Source organism: Hippopotamus amphibius, chromosome 5, assembly GCF_030028045.1.
Source record: "Hippopotamus amphibius kiboko isolate mHipAmp2 chromosome 5, mHipAmp2.hap2, whole genome shotgun sequence".
In the NCBI taxonomy this organism is placed as follows: domain Eukaryota; kingdom Metazoa; phylum Chordata; class Mammalia; order Artiodactyla; family Hippopotamidae; genus Hippopotamus; species Hippopotamus amphibius.
This window is the reverse complement of record NC_080190.1, coordinates 27,603,899-27,627,911: the sequence shown is the minus strand read 5'-3', so window position 1 is coordinate 27,627,911 and position 24,013 is coordinate 27,603,899. Positions and strand designations below refer to the sequence as shown.

Genomic DNA, 24,013 nt, shown 5'->3' with positions numbered 1-24,013 from the left:
AAACTCGCCCACGTGGCTGGCGGGGGCCACCCCGCCTGTGATTGGTCCAGAAGAAGGGACGTGGGGGCGGGGCGAGAGGCGGTTCCCGGGCGGAGGCCAGAAGTGCATCCAGGCGAGGCTGCCAACGCGGGTTGCATCTGGTAGCAGTTGTCTCAGTGCGTTCCTCCCGCGACCAGGTAAGAGGTCTTGGGAGGAGGCCGCCTGCCACATCTACCTCCAGTCCCCACATCCCGGGAGGGAGCTTGCATTTCTGTCTTGACTCTGCCCAGGCGGGGCTGCAGCGCGGACTGGGCTTCCACCTGCCGAAGCCACGTGGCAAGAGAAGGGTCTACCTGTGAACTTCTCCTTTCTGGCCCCCTGCACCTTCGTGTGCCAGGCTGAGGGGTAGCGGCGTCACGGTTTGCTCACCCATCTCCGCACACCTGTGTTAGAATCTGGGCTGGAGGAGTTCAGCTGGTGGGAGGCTGCCTGTCGGAGGGCAAGAAGCTGCCTGAGGACTGGCCATGAGGGCTGAGGTGAGCTGATAGCGGGGGTGAAAGGCATTTTGGGATGGATGGTTTTGCTGAATTGCGTTGGACCGGTCGGTGCGCCGTCTGCAGCCCTGAAGGAGGCAAAAATGGGCCTGAACTTACAGGCAAGAAAGAGTGGGAGGGATTCTGGGTGCTACCTCCCACCCCTTCCCCGTGCAGAGGACAGGAAGAAGAGGTATCACATTTGTGCCAGGTCCTATTCCAGACTCTGGAGACACAGCAGGGGGCTAAATCGACCCTCATGGAAATCACATCCTTCCTCGTGAAATACTTTTCATACAATATTCCGTTTCATTCTCACAACCCTAGAAATTGGTTATTTTAAGCGATGAATGGGGACTTGAACCCAGTACTTTCTGACTCTTGAGGAATTATTGAACACTGTTATTGTATTGTCCATGTTGGAATAAAAGAGCGGTTTATACCCGAGATGTAAATCCAGAAGTTTCTAAGAGCTGATAAAGTGTGGGCACGGATAGTGCACCTGGAGGTTTACAGGTGTGTGTGTGCGCGCGTGTGTGCGTGCCTCTTACCTACCTCATTGGATTCTTGTGAGGATTATATGAATTATTATATGTCAAATACACAGAATATTGCCTGGCACTTAGGAAGTGCTATATGGGGCTTAGCTATTATTATTTTTTATTATTTTTTTGGCCACGCTGCACGGCATGCAGTATCTTAGTTCCCTGAGCGCGGCATCTTAACCACTGGACTGCCAGGGTTAATAGCTTCACCCAGGTTTTGGGCTTTGCTGCTTTTATGCCAGCAGGCTTTTCAGCCTAGTTAAGATCTTTGGAATGAAGGCAGATTTTCGCTGAATGAGCCTTAGCTTTTTATGTATTCGAGTAAAGTGTTTTTAAAAACACCTGCATACCTGCTTCAGATGCTTGGAGAGAAAACTCAGGTCAGAACCTTAACTAAGGAGGTGCAAGATGAATGGTTAATTCAGAGCTTGCACTCAATCCACCCATCTCTAGCCTGTTGGTTCTTTTGTGGAAAAGGCAAAGCAGATTTCTCCAAGTTGCCTGATATCTAACATCATGGTTGCCATGGTTGTACATAGGCATATAGTACCAGGGCCTGCTGGTTTAATTATTAGTCTCATTCTGCAACTTGCTCCAGGCAGCCTTGACGCCAGCCTTTGCCATCTCAGTGGTCTTTGTGTCTGAACTTCTTGAGTCTTTGACTGCCTTGATCTTCCTCTGCTGTGAGTACCAACGATGATGTTTTGTTTTTCTCTCTACCTGGGGATTCAAATAGGAAGATCCTGGGTACTTCCCCTGCCCATGCAAAAGGATACCCCAGAAGAGGTTTGGAAGCCTGTTTTCCAAACTCTGATACTGTCTGCCAGAGAAAATCAGTTCTTCCTGGAAGGATGAGCATTACTTCAGGAGAGGTGTAGAGTAGATTATATCATTTAAAAAAATTTTTTTCTCTTCCCTCCCTCTCTTTCTCTTTCTTTCTTGAGACAAACATCCTGTATTGGATAGAGGACCTATCTAGGTAACCCTAAGCCTTGTAACCTTGTGGTCTTTCTTTTTTTTCCTGGCAGCGCCGCACCCTGCCGCACTCTGCCGCACTCTGCCGTGAAGGGCAGAGTCTTAACCATTGTACCTCCAGGAAATTCCTGTCTAAGCTTGGGAAAATCTGGTCCTAGCTCTTGTCAGATGTTTGGATAAACAGGACTGGATCTGTTTCATGTTCACATTTATATATTTATTATATTACATTATATTACATTATATTATATTATATTATATTACATTATATTATATTGTATTATTTGTTGGCTGTGTTGGGTCTTCGTTGCTGCACATGGGTTTTCTCTAGTTGTGGTGAGCAGGGTTCTCATTGTAGTGGCTTTTTCTTGTTGCGGAGCATGGGCTCTAGACACTCGGGCTTCAGTTATTGCATGGGCTCAGTAGTTGTGGCTCTCGGACTCTAGAGACAAGCTCAGTGGCTGTGGCACATGGGCTTAGTTGCTCTGTGGCATGTGGGATCTTCCCAGACCAGGGATGGAACCCGTGACCCCTGCATTGGCAGGCAGATTCTTAAAGTCGCCATTCACATTTATATCTGCCACAGTGCAGGACCACGTGTGCAACAAATGCTCACCGTGCTGGCTCAATCCATGTCAGCCTTCCTAGGCATCAGTTTCCTCATCTATAAGCTGAGATCTTGGACCCCTGATGTCTTTGAGCTGTGATAGTCTCTAATCCTGGAAGGAAAGGGAGGCATTGGTCAGTCACCAGTTTGATTTCCACCTCCTCCCTGTTCCCTGTAGTGGAACCCTGGATATGATAGGCACCTTTTCAGAAAGTATGACTTATGTAGGAAGAGGGAGCGTTAACTGTTGCAGGAAACTTGGAGACCAGTAGGACTCAGTATAGGAGGGGTAGACAATTTGTGGCTCCAAGAAAGAAAGCCTGCTTTTACTTTTGTAACCAAGACAGGTTCTGAGTCTGACCAAAAAAAAGGAGGGGGGAACATCCTTGATGCCCGGAGAACCCAAGAATGAGTTGGAATGCATTTCAGTCAGGCAGTAAGTGTTTTTAGAGGGCAGATGAGGGCTATAGCATGAATCTTATAGTCGGTCAGGGGAAGCAAATTTTACACTAATAACAGTAAGTAACAAGAAAGTGATGATTACAGAAACCCAGCGTGCTGAAGAAGACAGGATGCTATGGGAGTATGTAATAGAAGGGCTTGCATTTGCCCTGAAGGAGTCACAGAACTGTCCCCATTGGGGGCCAGTGGTGTGGGGGGAAATGCTGAGGCATAGAATTTAGATTTTGTTCCCTTTATGTTTTACGTAAGACAGGACCGGGCAGTTCCTATCCTGACCCTGGTAACGAAGGCAAAGGTTCTTGCATGATTTGGCAAATGATTACCCCCTCATGGTAGAAATGCTTGCATTGTGAAAGGCAGAGGACTTTCCAGTGTTGGGTTGTTGGGCTGAGGGTGGAGAGAGATGGCTGAGAAGTGTGTGTGTGTGTTGAGAGGGAGGCATAGGATTTGGGACTGTCTCTATTCGGTGTGAGTGTGGGGCTCCGTAAGCCAAGGCCGACTCCTTTTCCTTACTGTAGAGTGAAGGAAAGTGAACTCTTCCCCCCAACCCCCATATCCTGGCTTCAGTTGGGACTGGGTGAAATGCCTTTGGTCTTTGGACCAGCCTGCAGGAGCCGAGTCAGCCTGTCCCCGAAGGGCAGAGCCTGAAGCTTTCTCGTGGGCTCTGTGGTGGAGTGAGAGAGCAGGAAGCTAGAGTCCTGGCAGCGGGCACTTGCTGTGGGCCGTGTGACCCCCCGCCCCGGTTGCCCGGAGCCAAGGCCCAGCAGGGGTGCTGCAGAACCTCTGCAGTGGACCTCTCCTCCCTCCTGGGGAAGTGGCTCACCCTGAGCCTTCAGCTTGCTGAAGTCTCTCCCACCCTCAAAGTCTAAAACTTGATCTCCCTCTCCCTCATCCGTGGCTGCTCCTGCCTGCCACCTCTCTGGTTGTTCTTTCTCATCTTTTTGATGGGTTACCTCTTAAACATAGTGGTTTTTCAGGATATATCCTTGGATGACTGCTCTTCCCAGTCTACGTATTCTCCCTGGAAAACTTTATCATAAACTAGCCCCGTGCTGCTCCCTCACTGTTTTACTTCTAACCTAAATCTCCATGCTAGGTTTTAAGCCTAAATATCCAGTTGCCAACCGGCTGGACCTCTTCTTTAGCAAATGCTCGAATTCCTGTGCTAGGCATTGAGGCAACAGTGGTGAGCAAGATGGACGTACTCCTGGCTTCAAGGAGCTTATGGCCCAGTGAGAGAAGGTAGGAGTTAATTAAGGTAAAACCACAGAGTATCACGACAGACTGGCGTGGCTCTGAAGCAAAAGTACAGAGCCAAGAGGGCTTATAGCAGAGCACTATATCTAGTTGCATGGGAAAGGGGTCCTTCAAGAGGATTCTCTGAGGAAAGAAGGTTTAAGCCAAGATATGAAGGACAGGTAGGTGCTTCCTTGCAGGTCACTCAGACTGTCTCTGCAGAGCCAATGGCTACTTTTTTGAGGGGCGGAGGGAGCCCTTGAAATTATTTGCTAATGCAGCTACTTTTAAGGTCGCTATTTATCCTGAGGTGGCTTTGCTGTAACTTCCCTTGCAGCCCTAATAACCCTTGGGTCTTTATTGAGGTAGTGGTCTTGGGTGGAAGTTTCCTTTCATTCTACTATGTAATATAAAACATTTATTTTTTTATTTGGTCTGTGGCTTCCGTCAGCAATGTGTTTCCTTTCCCTAATATGAAATACTGGCTTTGTTTGCTCAAGTCTGTGAGTGCTTTTGGATTTAGATGATTGTATAACTCAAGAAGATAGCTTTTTTTTTTTTTTAAATCACACTAACCAGTATCATTTTCACTTTATATACTTTGGCACTGAATTATTACAAAAAATACTTGTGTAATTTACAAAGACAATGTTTTTAGAATGAGAAAAACAAATGGCCAAAAACATATGAAAAAATGCTTAATTTCATTAAGAATCAAGAAGATACAAGTTAGGAACTTCCAGCAGTTCAGTGGTTAAGACTCTGCACTTCCACTTCAGGGGGCACCAGTTTGATCCCTAAGAACCTGCATGCCACACAGCGTGACCAAAAAAAAAAAAAAATTAAAAAGAAAAAAATAAATTACAAAAGAAAAAAGAAGAAAATAAAGCAACAATATTGTTTCTGCCCATCAGATTGGGAAAAAAAGAAAAGATTTATGATATTGGTGAAAGTTTGACTAAAGCAGCATTATCATACACAACTGGTGAAAAAATCAATTTGTATTGTATTTATAAAGATTTAATTTAAAACATGTATATCCTTTGATCCAGCAATTCCCCTTCTAGAAATCAATCCTAAAGATATAGTTGCCATATACACAAAATGATGTGTGTAAAGATGCTCACTATAGCTGTGAAAAACTGAAAACAACCCAAATGTCTATCAAGGAATGAAATTAAGGCACATGGAATATGATACAAGGGTGAGTCAAAAATTATCCTCACTCCAATTATATTAAAACTTCTGTAAAGTCTACAACCAGAGTGCATTTTTTGACTCACTCTCACACAATCATTAAAAAGAATAAGATAGAGTTGTATAGATCACATGGAGAATTCTCTAAGATGTTAAATGAAAAAAGTAAGTTGTGTATCTGTGCCAGATAGTTTATTTCTCTTTAGCTCCAAATCTACCCTTCTTTGCCCTATTTTGTGATACTGGACATTGTAAACATTTTTCCTTTGCCCTCTGATAAGATTTTACACTCTACCAGGAGAGGGCGCTGGAGGAACACTGATGAGGAAGGGGTAGTCTTCCAGGTGCCTGAGGGCTTGCCTACTATCAAGTTTCAACAGCACTCCACTAGGCAGCTTCCCAGTGAGTTTCATTCAGCAGCACCCCTGTGGGTGTCTTACCATTGAGCCCTCAGCATCCCTGTGAGCAGCTTCCCAGAATCTCAGTGGCTTCCTGGTGAATTTCATCAGTCCTCCAACTCAGCATTCCAGCACATCCAGTTTCCTGCCTGCCAGCCCTTCAGTGGGCAGCAAACTTTGAAGAAGATAGCCTTTTAGATCTTGTTCAAGGTGTGCCTGAGAACTTGCAATTCAATATGTATAGAAAATCCTCAGGTGATTTTTTTTTTTCAAGAAAAAAGACAAATGACATAGTAGTAGAAGATATAGAAGTAAATCTGAAATTTTTTTCCTTTAAAAAAAAAAAAGACAAGCAGGTGTTATTTAGTGAAGAGGGGGAAGGAATAGCATCCTGGACTGGCATTTGCAGAGGGCCTGAGACAGACGGCAGCCTCTTGTGTTTGAGAAAGTCTCATAGCACTTGAAATTCAACACAAGGAAAGTGAAACTCACTGTTTTCTCCCTTAAAGCCTATTTTTCTATATTCTGTCTCAGTACGTTATTGTCCCAGTCAGAAACCCTCATATCGCTTTAGGTATTTGTGATGGGTCAACTTGACTAGGCCAGAGAAACTCCCCAGGACCCCCGTCTCTGCTATGTTTCCAGCTGGAGGGGCCTCTGAGGAAGAAGCAGCCACTTTATAACATACGTATGCTTCTTTTAGTTATTAGACCAAACACTGATTTAGGTACTGTGGTGAAGGGATTTTGCAAGTGTAATTAAAGTCCCTAATTGGTTGGCTTTGAGTTGATCTAAAGGGAGATTATCCCGGGTGGCCTGACTTAATCAGATGGAATCCCTTTAAAAAAGGGCTATGCCTCCCCACCCTCCCCTGAGGTTAGAGATTCCAGGAGGTAGGTAGGTAGGTAGGTAGGTAGATATATTGATGGGTAGATAGATGGATAGATAGAAAATCTCCTGTTGATTCTGTTTCTGATTGAGCCCTGACATAGAATATTCCTCCTCTACCCAATCACTTAGCAAATCCTGAGTCTGCTGCTTTAAAAGCTTCTCTTCTTTTAATCCTCCTCCCAGTTCGGGTGCATCTGGGTTCACTTGAGCCCCACTTCTTCTTGCCTGGATTTTTGGGGGTTCCCTTCCAGCTGGCCTCTGCCTCCTATGAGGTCCTGCCACACCCTGTTCACGTTCATATGATTGCCCAGATTGTTCTTTCTAAACTACACATCTCATCTCGTCACTCTTCTTAAATCTTTTAACGGCTTCCTGAAATTCTCAGGCAAAAGTTCAAAAGCCATAGTTTTTTTTTTACATTTTCTCTCCTCTCTTGGCATATAGATCATACTTCTTTTGAAATTATTTTTAGTGGTTGCCCTAGAGTTTGCAATATACATTTACAGTGAATCCAAGTCCACTTTCAAAGGATACTATCCCACTACACTGGTAGTGCAAGTACCTTATAATAGTCTTCCCAGCTCCTCCATTCCATCTGTTATAGTATTGCTGTCATTCATTCACATGTTGATGAGCTGTATTCACTGAACACTTTGTTGCTATTTTGAATATATTGTTATTATTTTGAGCAAACTGTTATCTATTTGTTAACTGTTAACAATTAGAATAAGTAAATGTTTTATTTTACCTTTAATTATTCCTTCTCTGACACTCTTTGTGTAGATCAGACTTTATGACCCATATCACCTTCTTTCTCTCTGAAGAACTTCTTTTAACATCTTGCAAGTCAGGTCTATTAGTGACAGATTCCTTCAATTCTGTTTGTCTCAGAAAGTCTTTATTTCTACTTGACTTTAAAAGGATTATTTTGCTGGATACAGAACTCTAGGGGTTTTTGTTTGTTTTGGAGTTTTTTGTTTTTGTTTTTTCTTTAAACATTTTAAATATTTCACTCTGCTCTTGCTTGCACCGTTTCTGAAGACAAATCCAATGTAATTCTTATCTTTGTTCCTCTATAGGTAAAGGTTTTTTCCCTCCTTCTGGCTTCTTTCTTGATTTTCTTTGTTGTGATTTTCTGCAGTTTGTGTATAATATGCCTAGGTGCAGATTTTGATAGTTGTTCTGCTTAGTGTTCTCTGAGCCTCCTGGATCTCTAGTAGTTTGATTTCTGTCATTAATTTTGGAAAATTCTCAGTCATTATCACTTCAAATATTTCTTCTGTTCCTTTCCGTCCTCTCCTTCTGGCATCCCTGTTATATGTATGTTGCAGCTTATGTAATTGTCCTAAGGTTCTTGGATATTCCATTCTGGTTTTTTTAAATTCTTTTTACTCCTTACTTTTCAGTTTGGGGATTTTCTATTGACACATATTCAGGCTCACTGATTCTTCCCCTGGCCATGTCAAGCCTACTGATGAGCCCATCAAAGGCACTTTCATTTCTCTTACAGTGTTTTTGGTTTCTGACATTTCCTTTTGGTTCTTTCTTAGGGTGTCCATCTCTGCTTCCATCATCTCTCTGTTCTTGCATGTTGCCCACTTTCCCATTGGAGTCCTTATCTTATTAATCAGCGTTATTTAAAATTTCTGGTGTGATAATTCCAAAGTCTGTGTCATCTGGTTCTGATGCTTGCTCTGTCTCTTCAAACTGTGGGATTTGTTTGTTTGTTTGCCTTTTAGGATGCCTCGGCGTCTTTTGTTGAAAGCCAGATGTGTGTGAAGTTTAACATTTTTCTGGCAAGGAGTTAGGCTGTGATTTCTGTTTGCTAAAACTGCAGGGGTTGAAAGTTAAATTTCCTCTGGTGTCCTTGTTTTTGTCTCCCCTGTTGTCTTTGTGTTTCTAGACACTTTTTTTTAAATAAATAAATTTATTTATTTATTTATTGGCTGCGTTGGGTCTTCGTTGCTGTGCATGGCCTTTCTCTAGTTGCAGTGAGTGGTGGCTACTCTTCATGGTCGTGCGCGGGCTTCTCATTGCACTGGCTTCTCTTGTTGCAGAGCATGGGCTCTAGGCACGCAGGCTTCAGTAGTTGTGGCACATGGGCTCAATAGTTGTGGCTTGCAGGCTCTAGAGTGCAGGCTCAGTAGTTATGGCGCCTGGGCTTAGTTGCTCTGCGGCATGGGGGATCTTCCTGGCCTACGGCTTGAACCTGTGTCCCCTGCATTGGCAGGCGGATTCTTAACCACTGCGCCACTTCTTAAATAAGGTGTGAGACTTGCAATTCTTTCTGTTGTTATTTAGTTCTGCCTGTTATTTTACAGGAGCCCTATACCTCCGGCTGTGTGAGGGGAGGGTGAGTGTTCTATAGTCCTGTGATTAGGTGCCCCTGGACCTTCACAAGTCTTTCTCAGGCTCCCCTTACTCCCTTTAGGCGAGACAGAAAAGCTAGAAGGGGTGGAGTTGGGTATTTCTCTTCCCTCAAGTCAGTTGGATTCTGGTGAAAACCACAGGGCCAGGCTCATTCGAGGTCAGGCCTTGTTAAAAATTGCAGAGGCCTCTGGGTCTACTTCAGAATGGCCACTTTTCCCATCTCACTGCCAGAAGCACTAAGGAATTTTTCTCTGATCTTCAGCCTGAGAACCTGATGGGCTTCTGGAGGTAAAACTCACAAAAGTGTCTCCCCAGCAAAGATTGAGTCCCCCTGGAATTTTTAACTCTCCAGCTTGTCCACACTGAATTTCCAGCAGTTTGTCAATTACATTTGTCTCCCAGTGGTACTTGCCCCAGGGGTGGGCTTCTGCTCCACTAAGCTGTGATGCTCTGTACCTGTCTTTCTCTCCAAGTTTAGCGGCAGTGGTTTGCCCTGTGGCCTCGATTCTCTGATGGTTCTAAGAAGAGCTGTTGATTTTCAGTTTCTTCAGCATTTTGTTGTTGTTGTTGTGAGGACAGGAGTGACCCCATCCAAGCTCCTCACATGTCAGACCTGCCTTAGCTTTTCAAGTCATGGATTCCAGAACCCAATTACAGGCAAGAGTTCTGAAGTTAGTCAGGCTGAATTAAAATCCTGGCTTCGCCATTGACTAACGCTTGTGTGACTTAGCAAAGTTACTTATCTGTGCCTTGGTTTCCTCATCCATCAAATGGGGTTAAATACGAGTATCTCTATCTTCTAGGGTTATGGCGAGGTGAACTCAGAAAATGCGCGCCAGACCCCAGGCAGAGTGTCTAGTGTAGAGAAGGAGCTCAGTAAGTGTGAATGTCATCCTCACCATCAGGTCCCCAAGTGCACTGTGTACCTTAAATGCTGGTTCTTCTCACCCGCAGTACCTCTGCCCCATCCATCTGACTTTCATGCATCCTTCAAAACATTGTTTATTTCTTGTTCTCATAAAGTGTGTTCAGAATCCCTCATCCATTTTAGACAAAGTAACCTTATAATTCATCATCCAAACTGGGACATTTTGGGGGTGAAGTGGGTGCTGTTAATGATTAGCCTAGGACAACAGGCCCTGGCAAACCAGGAGGCACGGTCATCTCAGTGTTAGGTACCTCTTCTCTGGCTTTCTGCTGCTCCCTGTGTCCTTCAGCAGCACTGTCACACTGCTGTCCTGTTGCCTTGCTTGTCTGTCTCTCCTGTTCTGTAACGCCTTGAGGGCCAGCGTGGCCCCCCTCGCTCACAGCCGTGGCCCAGGGTTTCTCGTAGGGCCGCCATGCATGCCCCACCCCCCGCCCCCTCCGCCAAACACGTACACTGAAATAAGGTGATCGTGCCATGTTCGTTCCCATCTTTATCAGTGACTGTTTCTGCTTTCAGTGTGATCCCGTGCCTCTTCCTCCTTCAGACTGATCTGTCCTACCTTCTGGGACTTCACTCATGTTCCACGTCTTCTGGGAAGTCCCCCTTGATTTTTGTGTCCCCCCCCCTCAGCTTCCTCTCCTCTCCTGTGCTCACTGTTGTTGTATGTATTATCTGCTGTGCCACAGGTGGGCTCTTGTTCCCCGGTGAGACTCAACTCCCCAAGGACAGGCACTGTGTTGTCCCTTTTCCCAGTCTTGCCCACAGCACAAGCGTGCCACCAGCACCAGCTGGTCACCAGCAGGCACTCAGGAAACACGTGTTGGTGCCCAGTTGCTCAGACTGGTGACCACGCACTGGGCCCTTCCTGAGCCGAGTCAGATGACGCTAGCGGCTGGTGAGAGCAGTCAGTCTACCATAGCGGGAGGTGCTCAGGGCCTCCAGGGCAGGCTTTGAGGACACTCTTCATTTTTCCTGTGTTCCTGACACCCACAGTTTTATGCGTGAGCAGAATGGAGGCTGACCTGTCCGGCTTTAACATCGATGCCCCCCGCTGGGACCAGTGCACTTTTCTGGGGCGGGTGAAGCACTTCTTCAATATCACGGACCCTCGTACCGTCCTGGTACCAGAGCGGGAGCTGGACTGGGCCAAAGGGATGGTAGAGAAGAGCAGGTGAGCAGTTAGGGGAATGGGCTGGGGGCACTGGGGCGACATCGGAGGTGGAAACTGAAGATGAGGAGCTAGGCAGAGAGCTCAGGGAGGAGGGGGAGCTGTGAGCAGGATGACTCGGGGTGGGGGTCAGGGGGTGATGCTGCCTGTGGTCCTTGGGTGGCAGGATGGGGACTGTGCCCCCAGGCACCCAAGTGGAGCAGCTGCTCTACGCCAAGAAGCTGTATGACTCGGCCTTCCACCCCGACACCGGGGAGAAGATGAACGTCATTGGGCGGATGTCCTTCCAGGTCCCCGGCGGCATGATCATCACGGGCTTCATGCTGCAGTTCTACAGGTGCGACCCGGGAGCAAGACGGCACCAGCTGCAGCTGTTTAGACTTACTAGGCAGGGAGCCATAGTAGGGTAATAGTCATAGCCATCTTTATTGATCCCTTACCAGATACCAGGCACTGTGTTAAATTCTTCACATATATCACCTCATTTAATCTCCACAACCCTACAGAGAGGTACAATTTTCATCTCCATTTTATAGATGAAGAACTGAGGTTCTAGAACGAGAGAGTATGTAATGTGTCCGCGTTTACACAACCAGGCAATAGTGGTGCCTGGCTATGTGACCTGAGGCAGTCCTCTCTAGAACCCTCGGTGGATGAGCTATTCTAATTCCCTCTTTAAAAAGTACTTATTCGACAATGAATTTAATGCATTTTTATAATGTAATATCCAAGTGAAAAAATGAGAAGGCCCTTTCAGCCCAGTTGGAAAGAGAAAACGTTCTCTGTTGTCCCCCCTTTCTTTCTTCCCTCTCGCCCGCCACCACGCATTCAGTTACCCAGTTGTTGAGCCAGGCCTTGGGCCAGGTGTGGGGAATGTAGACTTTAGTCCTTCCCTTCAAGGAGGGCCCAGTTTGTTGAGACCAAGAAGTAAGCAGTTACAGTCCGGCTTGCCAGGTGGTAGGTTGGGGGAGATATGGGGTGGTGGGAGCAGAGAGCATAGAATGACTAACTGTGTCTCGGGAAGGGCAAGGGAAGGGTCGGGAAGGTTCCAAGGAAGAAGAGATCTCTCAACAGAGCAGGATCCAGCTGTGCACGGAAAGGGTGGGGGTGTGGAGGTTGCAGGCAGAGGGGCAGCCTGTGCAAAAGCCCACGAGCGTGAAACAGCATGGGAACAGCTTGGGGAGCGGCAGGTAACGTGTTTCGACTGGTGTCCCCTAAACCCTCCCTTCCATCCTCCTTCTGCCTCTGCCGGGCCTCCCTCCTGCTAGGACGATGCCGGCAGTGATCTTCTGGCAGTGGGTGAACCAGTCCTTCAATGCCTTAGTCAACTACACCAACAGGAATGCGGCTTCCCCCACCTCGGTCAGGTAGGAGACCTGAACCCCAGGCTGTCCACGTGGGCCTGGAGCAGGTGGCTGTCCTCTTGCCTCCGGGGTAACAGCCCTTCTAAAGGGTTCTGGGGCCCTCAGTCCTCCCTGGGCGGGTGACCAGGTCTCCCTTTTCCGGGTTTGGAAGTATTAGGCTGACTAGGAGAGTATCTTCTTGCTAGACCAATTCAACCTTCCCTCATTCATTCATTCTACAAATATCTCTTGAGTGTGTATTAGGTGCTAGGCATGGTTCTAGGTGCTGGGGATACATTTGAGTAAGACATGTGTGGTCCCTGGAGTTTAAGGTCTTTTAAGAAAACAAGCATAGGGACTTCCCTGGTGGTCTTGGTGGTTAAGACTCTGTGCTCCCAATGCAGGGGGCACGGGTTCGATCCCTGGTGGGGAAACTAAGATCCCGCATCCCTCATGGCGCAGCCAAAAAAAAAGAAAACAAGCATAATAACCTCAGACTGTGATTGCTGCCATTAAGGAAATAAACAGGTGACAGAATAGAGAACAGCAGAGGGGCGTCTGTATAGATAGGCTGTTCAGGGAAGTTCTTTCTGCAGAGCTGACGTTTCAGCTGAGTTTTGAAAGATAGGGATTTAGCTATGCACGAGCCTGGCAGCGTGTAAAGGTTCTGAGCAATAAGGCGCTTGGTGTGTTTAAAGTACTGAAAGGAGGCCAGGGAGGCTGGAGCATCTGAGTGAGTTAGGGGGAAATCACGAGGGGAGGCAGGGAACAGACCACGTGAGCTTCTCAGGCATGAAGCCACGGCTCTAGCCTTTATCACTCAAACTATGGTCCTGTCCTCAGCCAGCTGGGGTTCCCACCCCGAAACTCCTCTCTCCTCCACTAGGCAGATGGCCGTTTCCTACATCACAGCCACAACCACGGCGGTGGCCACTGCCGTGGGCATGAACATGCTGACAAAGGTACGGCCTGGGGCGGCTGTGGGCAGGGTGGCCACGAGGGGGCAGCAAAGTCCTAGGGAAAACTCTTTTTTCTCAGGCCAGGGCCGTTTGCCCGGCTGGATGAGTTGGGTTTGGCCGGAGCCCAGCCAGGTAGTGAGACATTCAGCAGGGCTGTCCCTGCTTGGTCCTTCTCGGGCCTTTGAGGGCGTTTGGGTTCCCTGACTGGGTGTCAGGATGTGTGGCCGTAGCAAGGTCTGATTTCTTGTTTGATCTTCCTTAAGCCCCCTCCACTGCCATCTTCCAGGGAGCCCGACTCTGTTCTCTTCCCCACAGAGAGCTCCACCCCTGGTGGGCCGCTGGGTGCCCTTTGCCGCTGTGGCTGCTGCCAACTGTGTCAACATCCCGATGATGCGACAGCAGTGAGTACAGGGATCCCTTCTCCTCCCTGCAGACCACGAGGCTAGCGGGGAAAGGGCAAGAAACCAAGGCAGTGGGTGGCTTGTTGGGGCTGAGGTGGGCGTGGGGAGGGCTGCCGGGCTACGCCGCTGAAGGTTCCCTGAGGACTGGCGTCTCCAACAGTGATGGCTGCGGGAGTGGCGGATGACTTCGGTTTCATCTGTGATGAGTGCTGTGGGGGTCATTCCTGGGATGGTGTGTCATGGGGGTGGGGGGGTTAGCGAGGACCCGTCGGGTTTGGCACTAACTCATGTCCTTTCAACGGCAACTGTATTTAAGTTGTGAACTCGGCCTACTTCTAAAGCCCCGGGGATGGCTTACAGAATGAAGCTCAGCAGAGCGAGGTGTCCAAAGATAGAACAGAACCAAGAAGCTCTGAGGGAAGCCAGAGGGGAAATAGATGTTTTCCAGGCACCAGGCTCTAAGCGTCACAGCAGGAAAGGTGAAAGGGAAGACCCTCTGTGTCTCACAGCTCTTCTTTCTTGACTAGAGAAAGCATACATGTTCCTCTGTTATAAAATTTAATAATGTAATAGATGTAAAGTGCTCAAAATAGTGCCCGGAATGTAAGAAAATGCTGCATTAAGCATTAGCTACTGTTGCCACTGTTGCCATCCGTGCCTTCCTTGTCAGCAGCAGTATCTATGAGGCACATTTTGTTGGGACTAGTAGCGAATGGAAAGTGACCACAATCGCCCTTGCAGAAAGAGCACACTACAGAATAGTCGCGCATACACACTGCTCGCCTCCTCTTCCCCTCCCCCATCCAGTTGGTCCTTCCAACAAATGGGTGAGTCCCCACCTCCCACCTGGTCTGGGATGGAGTGCTGTCCAGCACTGGCCTGAGACCGACAGCCAGAGCAGCTCCGGTTTGCGGGGCGGTCCCTGTGTGAGGCGCTGGACTCAGCACTTCGCAGGCATTACCCTGTGTGGTCCTCACCAAGTGGGTGCCATGATTATCCCCGTTCTGCAGGTGAGCGTAACTGTGTCTGCAGGAGGATTAGGGAGCTCGCTCAAGACCATGCACTTGCTCTGCAGTTTCTGGACTCAGCCCAGGCCGTCGGCGCCCAGCGCTAGCTCTCTGAGCCTCTGCCCTAGATCGCGGCTGTGATACCACTCTCTGGAGGGGGGCGGGCCGCTCCCAGAGCCAGGCTGCAGGAGGTGGCTTCCTAGAGCTTGCGTGCCCTGGTGCTGGTGTGTCACATCGCTGGCAGGTTCCAGCACCCCTTTCCCATGTCTAGCACCTCGTGTCTGTGTTTAGGGAACTCATCCAGGGCATCTGCGTGAAGGACAGGAACCACAATGAGATTGGCCACTCCCGGGTGAGCAGAGGCCTGCCTTTGGAGCGGGAGGAGGGAGTTCCCCCTCACACCCTGTCCTGTTCTTAGTGGTCAGAGCAGGCCTGGGCTCTACTATAAGGTTGAGAAACCTTCTCCCTGACTCCATCCTCCTTCCCCATTGATTTTTCCTCCATATCTCTATTCATGTCTTTTCTCCATCATTTCTGGTCCTGAAGCCATAAAAATATGGCTGGGTGGGAGAGGGTCAGGTGAGGTCCCTCAACCCCTGACAGGTCTATCCTTTCCCCTTTACCAGCTCAGCTCAGACTTGGCCTTGACCCTGACCCTGACCTGACCCGGCCTTCTGGTGCAGCCTGTGGATATTGGATAAGCTCATTCCTGACAACTTACTCTTTTCTGCCCTCAGAGAGCTGCAGCTGTAGGCATCACCCAAGTGGTTATTTCTCGGATCACCATGGCAGCCCCTGGCATGAGTAAGACGGGGAAGCCCTCCCATCCTGGGGGACCCCCGGACATGTGATGGAGACCTCAGCCACACTTTGGGTGGGGGGTGGGACCTCAGCCTCTACAAACATGCTTCTCAAACTGATTTGCTTGAGTGCCAAGAGCCACGGGAGAGCTACACTGTAATTCCTGGAACGTCGGTTAATCAGAGACTTAGTGGAGGCGGTTATTTCCATTTAGCAAATATTCCTTAAGTTCCTTCAATGTGCTGGGCACAGTGCGGGGTGCTGGGGAAACAGTGGTAGAGAAAGTAAGTCCCCTGCCCTGATTTTCCTGCCAGCAGGGGCATGTCACAAAACTAGCTTCAGAGAGAGTTTTGAGAAGGGTGCCCGGAGCCTGTGGCACATGTCCTCCTATTGTTATAGGTGTGGAGGTTGAGGAGTTTGGAGGTGGGGCGTGGCCATGCCTGTAGTCTTCCATTCTTCTCCCAAATGAAAAGTATTTTCTGGAACTTCTGGGGAAAGAGAGGGAATCACTTAGTCTGTGATCTGACTTTGGAAAGGGGTCTAGGGGGCGAGTCTCACAGCCTTTCCCCTGGTCTCTTCCAGTCCTGCTGCCGGTCATCATGGAAAGGCTGGAGAAACTGCGCTTCATGAAGGTGAGTGGATCTCCTTTGCATCTTCCCTGCGCAGAACACACCCGTGCTGGGGGCTCCTGGCGCTCTTCCCCTTCCCTCTTGCTCCCACCCTGCACCTCAGTCAGCAGGGCCCATCCCAGTGCCCCCTGCCTGCCCGATTCTTAGTCTTGTCTGCCGAGAGCAGGGAGAGCTCCCTCCGCCACTAAGAGGCAGGGCATCCCCCCTGTGGGTTTCTCGCTGGGTGACCGGCGTGGGGTTCACCTGGAAGTATGTGCGCCCCACGTGGGTCTCTATCTGTCTGATTTTGTGCAGAGAATCCGGGTCCTGCACGCCCCATTGCAGGTTCTGCTGTCCGGGTGCTTGTGAGTAACGTGTTTTCTCGGTTTGGGGTGGTGCCCAGGATCTGTCTTCTTGTGTCACGCACACTGGAAAACATGTTCTCCTTTACCTGACTTCAGAAGTGCCCAGGCGTGAATGCCTGTGGCCCCTTTGGCGCGCTCTCGCCCCATCTTTCCAAGGTGCCAGGCTGGCCCTGTGCACACACCGGGGTGGCAAGTGTGACACGTGGGGGCCCTCCTGTCCCGGGATCTCCCCTCTGACCTTCGGTCTGCAGTAGTTTTAGAGAAGAGACAAAAACAATGAGATCATCCCACCGCAAAAAAGAAATGATAATTACGTGATGCGGTAGAGGGGTTAGCTCACACCAGCGGTAAACTTGACAGTGTGACATGTCAGTGATGTCTCAATACATCCAAATAAAATGAGACATCGCAAATGACGGCACAGCCTGGGCCCGTCTAGTGTCCCAGCTTCGCACGGGAGGAAGGCAGCACGGGTCACGGCAGTGTTCTTAGGTGCCTGCCCTGGGCTGGACACGTCCCAGCATTAATCATGCTCTGCAAGGCCACGAGGCCAATGACAGCAGCCAGGCCTAACACCTAGTGGAGGTTTTCTGGGTGACTCCACTGTGCTGATGTTTCCCGTCTATAATTTCACCTAATTCCCTCAGCCCTTGAGGTGTATATACTGTCGTCATCTCTTTTCCCAGAGGAAGAAACTTGCCCGTGCGTCTCTAGCTGGTAATCGCTGGAGCTGCGGTTGGATCCTTAGCAAGTTTAGCTAACGTTATGCCAGACTGTCTTCTGCTAATTGATTTCGCACTGAGGGAGCAGTTACCGTGGGCTGGATGCGTCACACACATTATCTTATTTAATCCTCACAGTAACCCTGCGAAGTAGGTACTCGCGCCCTCCCTCCGCTGGCTCAGAGAGCACTTTCCAAGGTCGCACAGTTAGGACGTGGCAGAGCTGGGACACGAACCCAGGTCTGTTAGGTACCCAAATCCTGTAAAACATGGTCCGGGATCCACATCCTCCGAGAACTTGTGAGAACCAAAGAGTCTCAAGCCCTTTCCCAGACCTCCTGAATCAGCACCCATTTGAGCAAGTTCCTCGAGTTCCTTGCATGCTCAGTGGAGCTTGAGAAGCTCTGCCCTCACTGTTCTCCAGCAGCCCAGGCGTTCAGTGAGTACGGGAGCAGGGCCCTGAGTTCACACCCCTCCCTGCTCTCCCTGCACGTCAGCAGGCGCTTGTGGCCCCTGGCGCTGCTGCCCACGCTCCCTAGGGACTCCGTTACCTTCTTCATCTGCTTGAGTGACAGGTGGATGTGGTGTGAGGGGTGTGTATGGGGGGCTGATTTTATCCTGTGCTAGAATGAGTCTGCAGGCACCGAGAGACCAGGAGAAGGGTTGGGGGGAGAGGGGCTTTGGCGGCAGCTCCTTCTGCCTTTGGGGGGCTCTGTGATGGGGTGTGGTTGGGTCTGTGAGGTGCCACATGTCCCCTAACACTTTGGTTTCTCCTCTCTTCCAGCCTTATCTTCATGGTGCCAGTGGCATGTGGGCTGTTCCCGCAGAAATGGTATCAGCTGTTCATTCCTCACTTGGTTGTACTGAGCACTCTACTCTGTCCCTGGTCTCCCTGACCCGCCTGCTGTCCTGAAGGAGAGACGGAGGGGTGGGCAGGGAGGCATCTGTCCAAGGACAAGCGCCTGTCAGTCTAAACTTCAGGCCTCTTGACCCCAGGCGAATGGTAAACCAGAACAGAGCTCCAAGGGGCAGGGGGTTGAGTCACTCACTCCCAGTGGAGCAAAGGTTGCCCTGGAGAGGATGCGGGGGGACAATAAGAGACTTTCTGTCCCTGCTGGTTGAGTTACTAGATCCATCTCCCCTGGCTGGATCTCATCTTTGAAACTGAACAAGAGGGTAGGTACTCTGGCTGATGTTTGCCAGAGGGTGGCCGGCTTGGACCTCTCTGCTTCTCTTGCGTGTCCTGGGAAGGGCGGAGGGGGTGGATGAGGAGAGATGATGGCAAAGGGGAGGGGTGGGGTGTGGGGGGAGACTGGCTCCCGGAGACCAGGCATAGCTTGAATAGATGCGGAGAAGATACCCGTTTCCCTTTCCCTAATACTCTTAGCTCCGCAGTCACCTGCTGCAGGTCTCTGTGTTCTGAGCACCGTGCCTGTAATCCTGGAGAAGACAGAAGTTTAGCACCAGGCAGAATGAAGTCAGGGCTCAACAGAAGTAAAAGCAACATACGGTCGTGTACGGAGGTCGTTAATAATTCTGATGGAAAAATGGGAAGGGCTTCTTAGAGGTGGCGTCTGAGGTGGGTTTTATCTGAGTGCAATGTGCTGCTCGTCCAGGGGTGTGCTCATAAGCCGCTTCTCTCTTCTCAGTGAATTGCCAGTTTCCTATCTGGAACCAGAGCTCCAAGACACCATCAAGGCCAAGTACGGAGAACCTGTGCCTTTTGTCCACTTCAATAAGGGTCTCTGAATGCCCCACCCCAGCAAGGACCAGCCCGTACCCACATTCAGCGGCTCCTCCTTAACCACTGTGGATTCCCGTGCCTTCGTTCCTCTTTGCCGACAGGGCCTGCGGGCCGGGGTGGGGGTGGGAGGATGCCTCATGCTTAATTGGACTCCAGGGGATACAAGTGAACAAGGGGAGAGGCCAGGTCTTCTCTGTGTCCTCCCCAACCCCCATCCCCTGGAGACCAGGTGCTGAGACCCCCTCAGGGAGAAGGTGCTGGGGCCTGGGGGTGACACTCAAGCAAACCAATTGGAACAATTAGGAAACCTTTGGGATTCTACTTTGAGCCGGGATTGAGGAAGGGCCCCTCTTGCTCCTCATCTGTTCCCTGCAGTTCTGGCTCCCTCAGGAAGGGGCAGGGACGAGGTGACCTTGGGGCTCCTCCTTGCTCTTCCCTGCCCTCCTCCCCAGGGCTCCCTGGTCAGAAGGCTTCTTTGGGAGTCTTGCTAAACTTGAGTTTATCAGGCACCCAGGAGTGTTTAGTGTAAAAAAAAAAGGCCTTTGTGTGAGGCAGCAGTTTCATGGTGCTTCACACCCTGTCTGTTGACACTGGCTTTGTTCTCCCGCCCTAAAATCATATCTGATTCTCCTTCATTGTGTCTGAAAGATAAACCCACTGACTGTGAGTAAAAAGGATGTAGGTAGGCATTAACCACGCATGTCAGTGGGTATAATTTCCTGGCTCCCTCCCTTCCTCAGTCCATTGGGTTAAACACCGAAGAAAGATTGGTGTGTACTGAATAGGAAAGGGAAGTTTTATTTGGATGCCTCTGACAGGAAATCAACCAGGACCAAAAGAGCCTTAAAGGACACACAGCAAACACAGCTGCTTGCCCTTCCCAGCCTGGCTGCTCTAGGTGATTTCTCAAGCCCTTGGGGGCTGGGGGGCTGTTGTGGCTGACCTGGGGCCAATGTCTGTATGAGTTTTGTCTAGTAGAATTTACCGACCGATCAAAGGATATCACTGTGAATCGAATACATTTCTTGAAAGAGCACGATGAACTGTGTACACACTGAGTTAATAAAGCCTGGGTGGAAAGCAGGATCTGGTCTTACCGTGGCTTTGGCATGGAGGAGGGTATCACAACTATGAGGGGAACCTGTCTGGTGCCCAGAACCCATTGTTCATCTTTGTCACTGAGGAAAATCCACCTGGCTTTTTGCTTGAGGCGCCAGAGGTCTCCCAGTGGGGAGTGAAGTGCTCCCGGGTGGGAGTTGACAAACCATGGCCCGAGGGTCCAGGTCTGCTTGTTATCTGTTTTGTGTGCCTGGTAACTAAGAATGGCTTTTACATTTTTTAAAGGTTGTGTAAAAGAAAAAGAATAATACATGAAACACTGTGTATGTGGCATACAAAGCCTAAAATATTTACTCTCTGGCCCTTTACACAGAAAATATCCCCTACCCTGGAGTAATGGTTTAAGAACGTGCGTGAAGTTCCCCTGGAGGGCTTCTCAACACATGGATTATAGGGCCCCATCCCTAGAACTTCTCATTATGTGCATCTGGGATGGAGCTGGTGAATTTGTATTTCTGGTAATTTCCCAGTGGTGCTGATTCTGTTGGTCTGGAAACCACTTTGAAGGACCACTGCTGTAAAGAGAAGGGGCCTCCTCCCTGAAGTCAGGGTACTGGCTGCAATTGGGTTTTGCCCCCATTTTAAAAAAATTAAAATATAATTCACGTAACATAAAAGTCATCCTTTTAAAGCATACAGTTCAGTGTTTTTTTTAGCATACTCACAATATTGTGCAATTGTCATTACTCTCTAGTTCCAGAATATTTTCACTATCCCTGAAAGAAACTCTGTACTCAGTAGTCACTCATTAGCCTCATCTCCCAGCTCCTTGCAACTCCTAACCTATCTTCTGTCTCTATGGATTTACCTATTCTGGATATTTCATATAGATGGACTCACACAGTATGTGGCCTTCCATGTCTGATTTCTTTTGCTTAGCATAATATTTCCAAAGTTCATCTATTCTGTAACATGTACAATTTAATTTTGGCTGATGTCTGGGCAGAAAAGTCTGTGTCTTGGAGCTGGCTTCCTTAGGACAGCAGATCTGCCTTCAGCTTTGCTCATTTCCAAAGGCGAGTAGGAAAAACATTACCAGAGCTAGCCAGAGCTTAGAAGCAATTCTGAACTGATGTTCTTTCAAGAATCCACAATCTTCTCCTTTCTTTCCCAGCTCCTTAAGCCTCCTGGCATTCCTCCTCTCTTCATAGGCAATTACTCTTTTGGAAAAGTCTGGAGTGGATAGTGGTTGCAGTTCAGAGGCAGATTCAAAAGAGTTCACTCAAACTGCAACTCAGCTCTATCTTGTAAGGCCTCTCTGCTTTCTTTGAGCTGGCTCCTGTGGGATATGGAAGGAGGTGATTAGGGTGACTAAAATGCCTTGGCATGAGAAGTGCTAATCCAGACTGGGCAGGGTGTAGTGTTTGTCCTGTCCAATAGCTCAGTTCAAGCTCTCAGGTAAAGGGAGAAAAGGAATTTGGGACAGAATCCCCTTCTGTTTGCCAAATTGAAGCCAACTTTTTTTCTTTTGGAGGATAGTTGATTTACAATGTTATATTAGTTTCAGGTGTACAGCAAAGTGACTCAGTTATACGTATACATATATCCACTCTTTTTTTAGGTTCTTTTCCCATATAGGCCTTTACAGAGTATTGAGTAGAGTTCTCTGTGTTATACGGTAGGTTCTTCTTATTTTTTAGAACAGTTAGGAGTCTCAATAAGACTATTATATATTGAGACCCAGGTAGTATTTTTTTTTTTAATGTTTATATATTTAGGCTGCTCTTGGTCTTAATTGCGGTATGCAGGATCTTTGCTACAGCATGTGGGATCTTTTTTTAATTGCAGCATGCAGACTCTTAGTTGTGGCATGCATGTGGGGTCTAGTTCCCCTACCAGGGATTGAACCCAGGCCCCCTACATTGGGAACACAGTCTTATCCATTAAATCACCAGGGAAGTCCCCAGTAGGTCCTTATTAGTTATCTTTTTTGTATATAGTAGTGTGTATATGTCAATCCCAATCTCCCAATTTATCCCTTCCCCCCCATCCACTGGTAATCATAAGTTTGTTTTCTACATCTGTGACTCTAATTCTGTTTTGTAAATAAGTTCATTTGTACCCTTTTTTTAAGATTCCACATATAAACAATATCATATGGTATTTGTCTCTCTGTTTGACTTACTTCACTCTATATGACAATCTCTAGGTCCATACACGTTGGTGCAAATGGCATTATTTCATTCTTTTTAATGGCTGTGTAGTAAGTATTCCATTGTATATATGTACCACATCTTCTTTATCCATTCCTCTGTTGATGGACATTTAGGTTGCTTCCATATCCTGGCTATTTTAAATAGTGCAGCAGTGAACATTGGGGTGCATGTATCTCTTTGAATTATTGTTTTCTCTGGGTATATGCCCAGGATTGGGATTGCTGGGTCACATGATAGTTATATTTTTAGTTTTTAAAGGAAACTCCATACTGTTCTTCACAGTGACTGTACCAGTCTACATTCCCACCAACAGTGCAGGAGGCTTCCCTTTTCTCCACAGTCTCTCCAGCATTTATTGTTTGTAGATTTTTTGATGATGGCCATTCTGACAGGTTTGAGGTGATACCTCATTGTAGTTTTGATTTACATTTCTCTAATAATTAGTGATGTTGAGCATCTTTTCATGTGCTTTTTGGCCATCTGTGACACCTGGCTTTTATTTGGAGGACTTATAACTCCTTGAGACCAGGATTGAGACCCTGTGCTAAGAAAATAATGTGGCCCTTGCCTAGTACTCAGTCTTCTTCTCCCCTAGGGAGCTTGATTGTGAATGGGTGAATTTCTAAGAAATTTAAGATTGGCAAAAATACTTGTCACCCTTTGCAGCACTTGGGAAAGCAGGATCAAGATAGAGACAGACCGATTTCTTCATTCTTACCTGTTTCTCACATTGCCACCATGTAAGCCAAGAACAAACTCCCTTTGGGCTCAGCTGTGAGCTAGACTAGGCCAAGCTCTGAAATGCTTTGGCAGGTTTTTGAGAGGAAATTGGCAGCTACAGGCAGCTGGCTTTTCTGCTCAGGTCTTCATTTGTTCGTTCATTTTCCCGATATTGATTGAGCTCATGGTTGGGCCCTGTACATGGTGGTGTAGAGATTTCTTTTAAAAAAATGATTAAGACCTGGTGTACCATACAAAAGTTACAAATTTAGTGGGAGGGGTCAGGCAGGCAGAAATTCTAGATTAGATACACTGTGTGGTAAGTGTTATGTGAATTCAGGAGAAGAAACCAGGGGATGGGAACTAGGAATTTATAAACGGGAAACTGTATGAGTAATGTATAAATGAAGTTAAATGTACTGTATAGCAGTTTATTGGGGAGCTCTTAACTGCTGGGTGAGAGCAGAATGTGTGGGAAATGTAGTAGCAGTAGGTGAGATAAAGAAGTATGCAGGGACCAGGACACAGAAAGGACCATCATATTGGTAAGTTTGGACTATAAATCCTCTAGGTAGTTGAAGTATTTTGAGAGGGGAAGCCCTGAGAGATAATATTTGGTTTTAGGTGGTAGAACACCCCTGCTGTGACGTGTGAAAGGAATTCAAGAGGGAAGAATTGGGAACCTGCAGGGCAGCAGGGAGATTGTATTTAGCCAGAAAATGAGAATATGGATAGAAGCAGTGGGGGTGGATTTCAGAGCTGTTTCTGAGCTAGAGTCA

At 48.1% G+C, this 24,013-nt stretch overlaps 1 protein-coding gene across 9 annotated transcripts; it reads left to right on the top strand.

The window, feature by feature from the left end:
- Window positions 1–137: 137 nt before the first annotated feature.
- On the top strand, window positions 138–22,440 carry SFXN2 (sideroflexin 2). 9 transcript variants are annotated; one of them, XM_057736174.1, is made up of 13 exons: window positions 138–176; window positions 9,997–10,069; window positions 11,115–11,292; window positions 11,456–11,626; window positions 12,558–12,656; window positions 13,519–13,594; window positions 13,907–13,992; window positions 15,291–15,351; window positions 15,737–15,803; window positions 16,383–16,432; window positions 16,724–16,773; window positions 18,280–18,327; window positions 19,145–22,440. In XM_057736174.1, exons 3-13 carry the CDS (start codon window positions 11,132–11,134, stop codon window positions 19,242–19,244), a joined length of 969 nt encoding a protein of 322 aa, XP_057592157.1. In that variant the 5' UTR covers window positions 138–176; window positions 9,997–10,069; window positions 11,115–11,131; the 3' UTR covers window positions 19,245–22,440. The 9 variants fall into 9 exon arrangements, 6 of the variants coding, with proteins under 6 accessions (XP_057592157.1, XP_057592154.1, XP_057592153.1 ...); XR_009053884.1 differs by lacking the exons at window positions 138–176; window positions 9,997–10,069 and adding exons at window positions 183–515; window positions 17,634–17,934 and having other exon boundaries at window positions 19,145–19,160; XR_009053885.1 differs by lacking the exons at window positions 138–176; window positions 9,997–10,069; window positions 19,145–22,440 and adding exons at window positions 183–515; window positions 17,634–17,934; window positions 18,883–18,899.
- The last annotated feature ends 1,573 nt before the right edge of the window (window positions 22,441–24,013 follow it).

What these genes read in the sequence shown, in the direction of transcription:
- SFXN2 (XM_057736168.1), top strand. Translation starts at nt 11,132, where the DNA reads ATGGAGGCTGACCTGTCCGGCTTTAACATCGATGCCCCCCGCTGGGAC. An exon ending in GCATGAACATGCTGACAAAG is followed by an intron (nt 13,595 to 13,906) that starts GTACGGCCTGGG and finishes TCTTCCCCACAG; the next exon opens with AGAGCTCCACCCCTGGTGGG. An exon ending in CATGGCAGCCCCTGGCATGA is followed by an intron (nt 15,804 to 16,382) that starts GTAAGACGGGGA and finishes GGTCTCTTCCAG; the next exon opens with TCCTGCTGCCGGTCATCATG.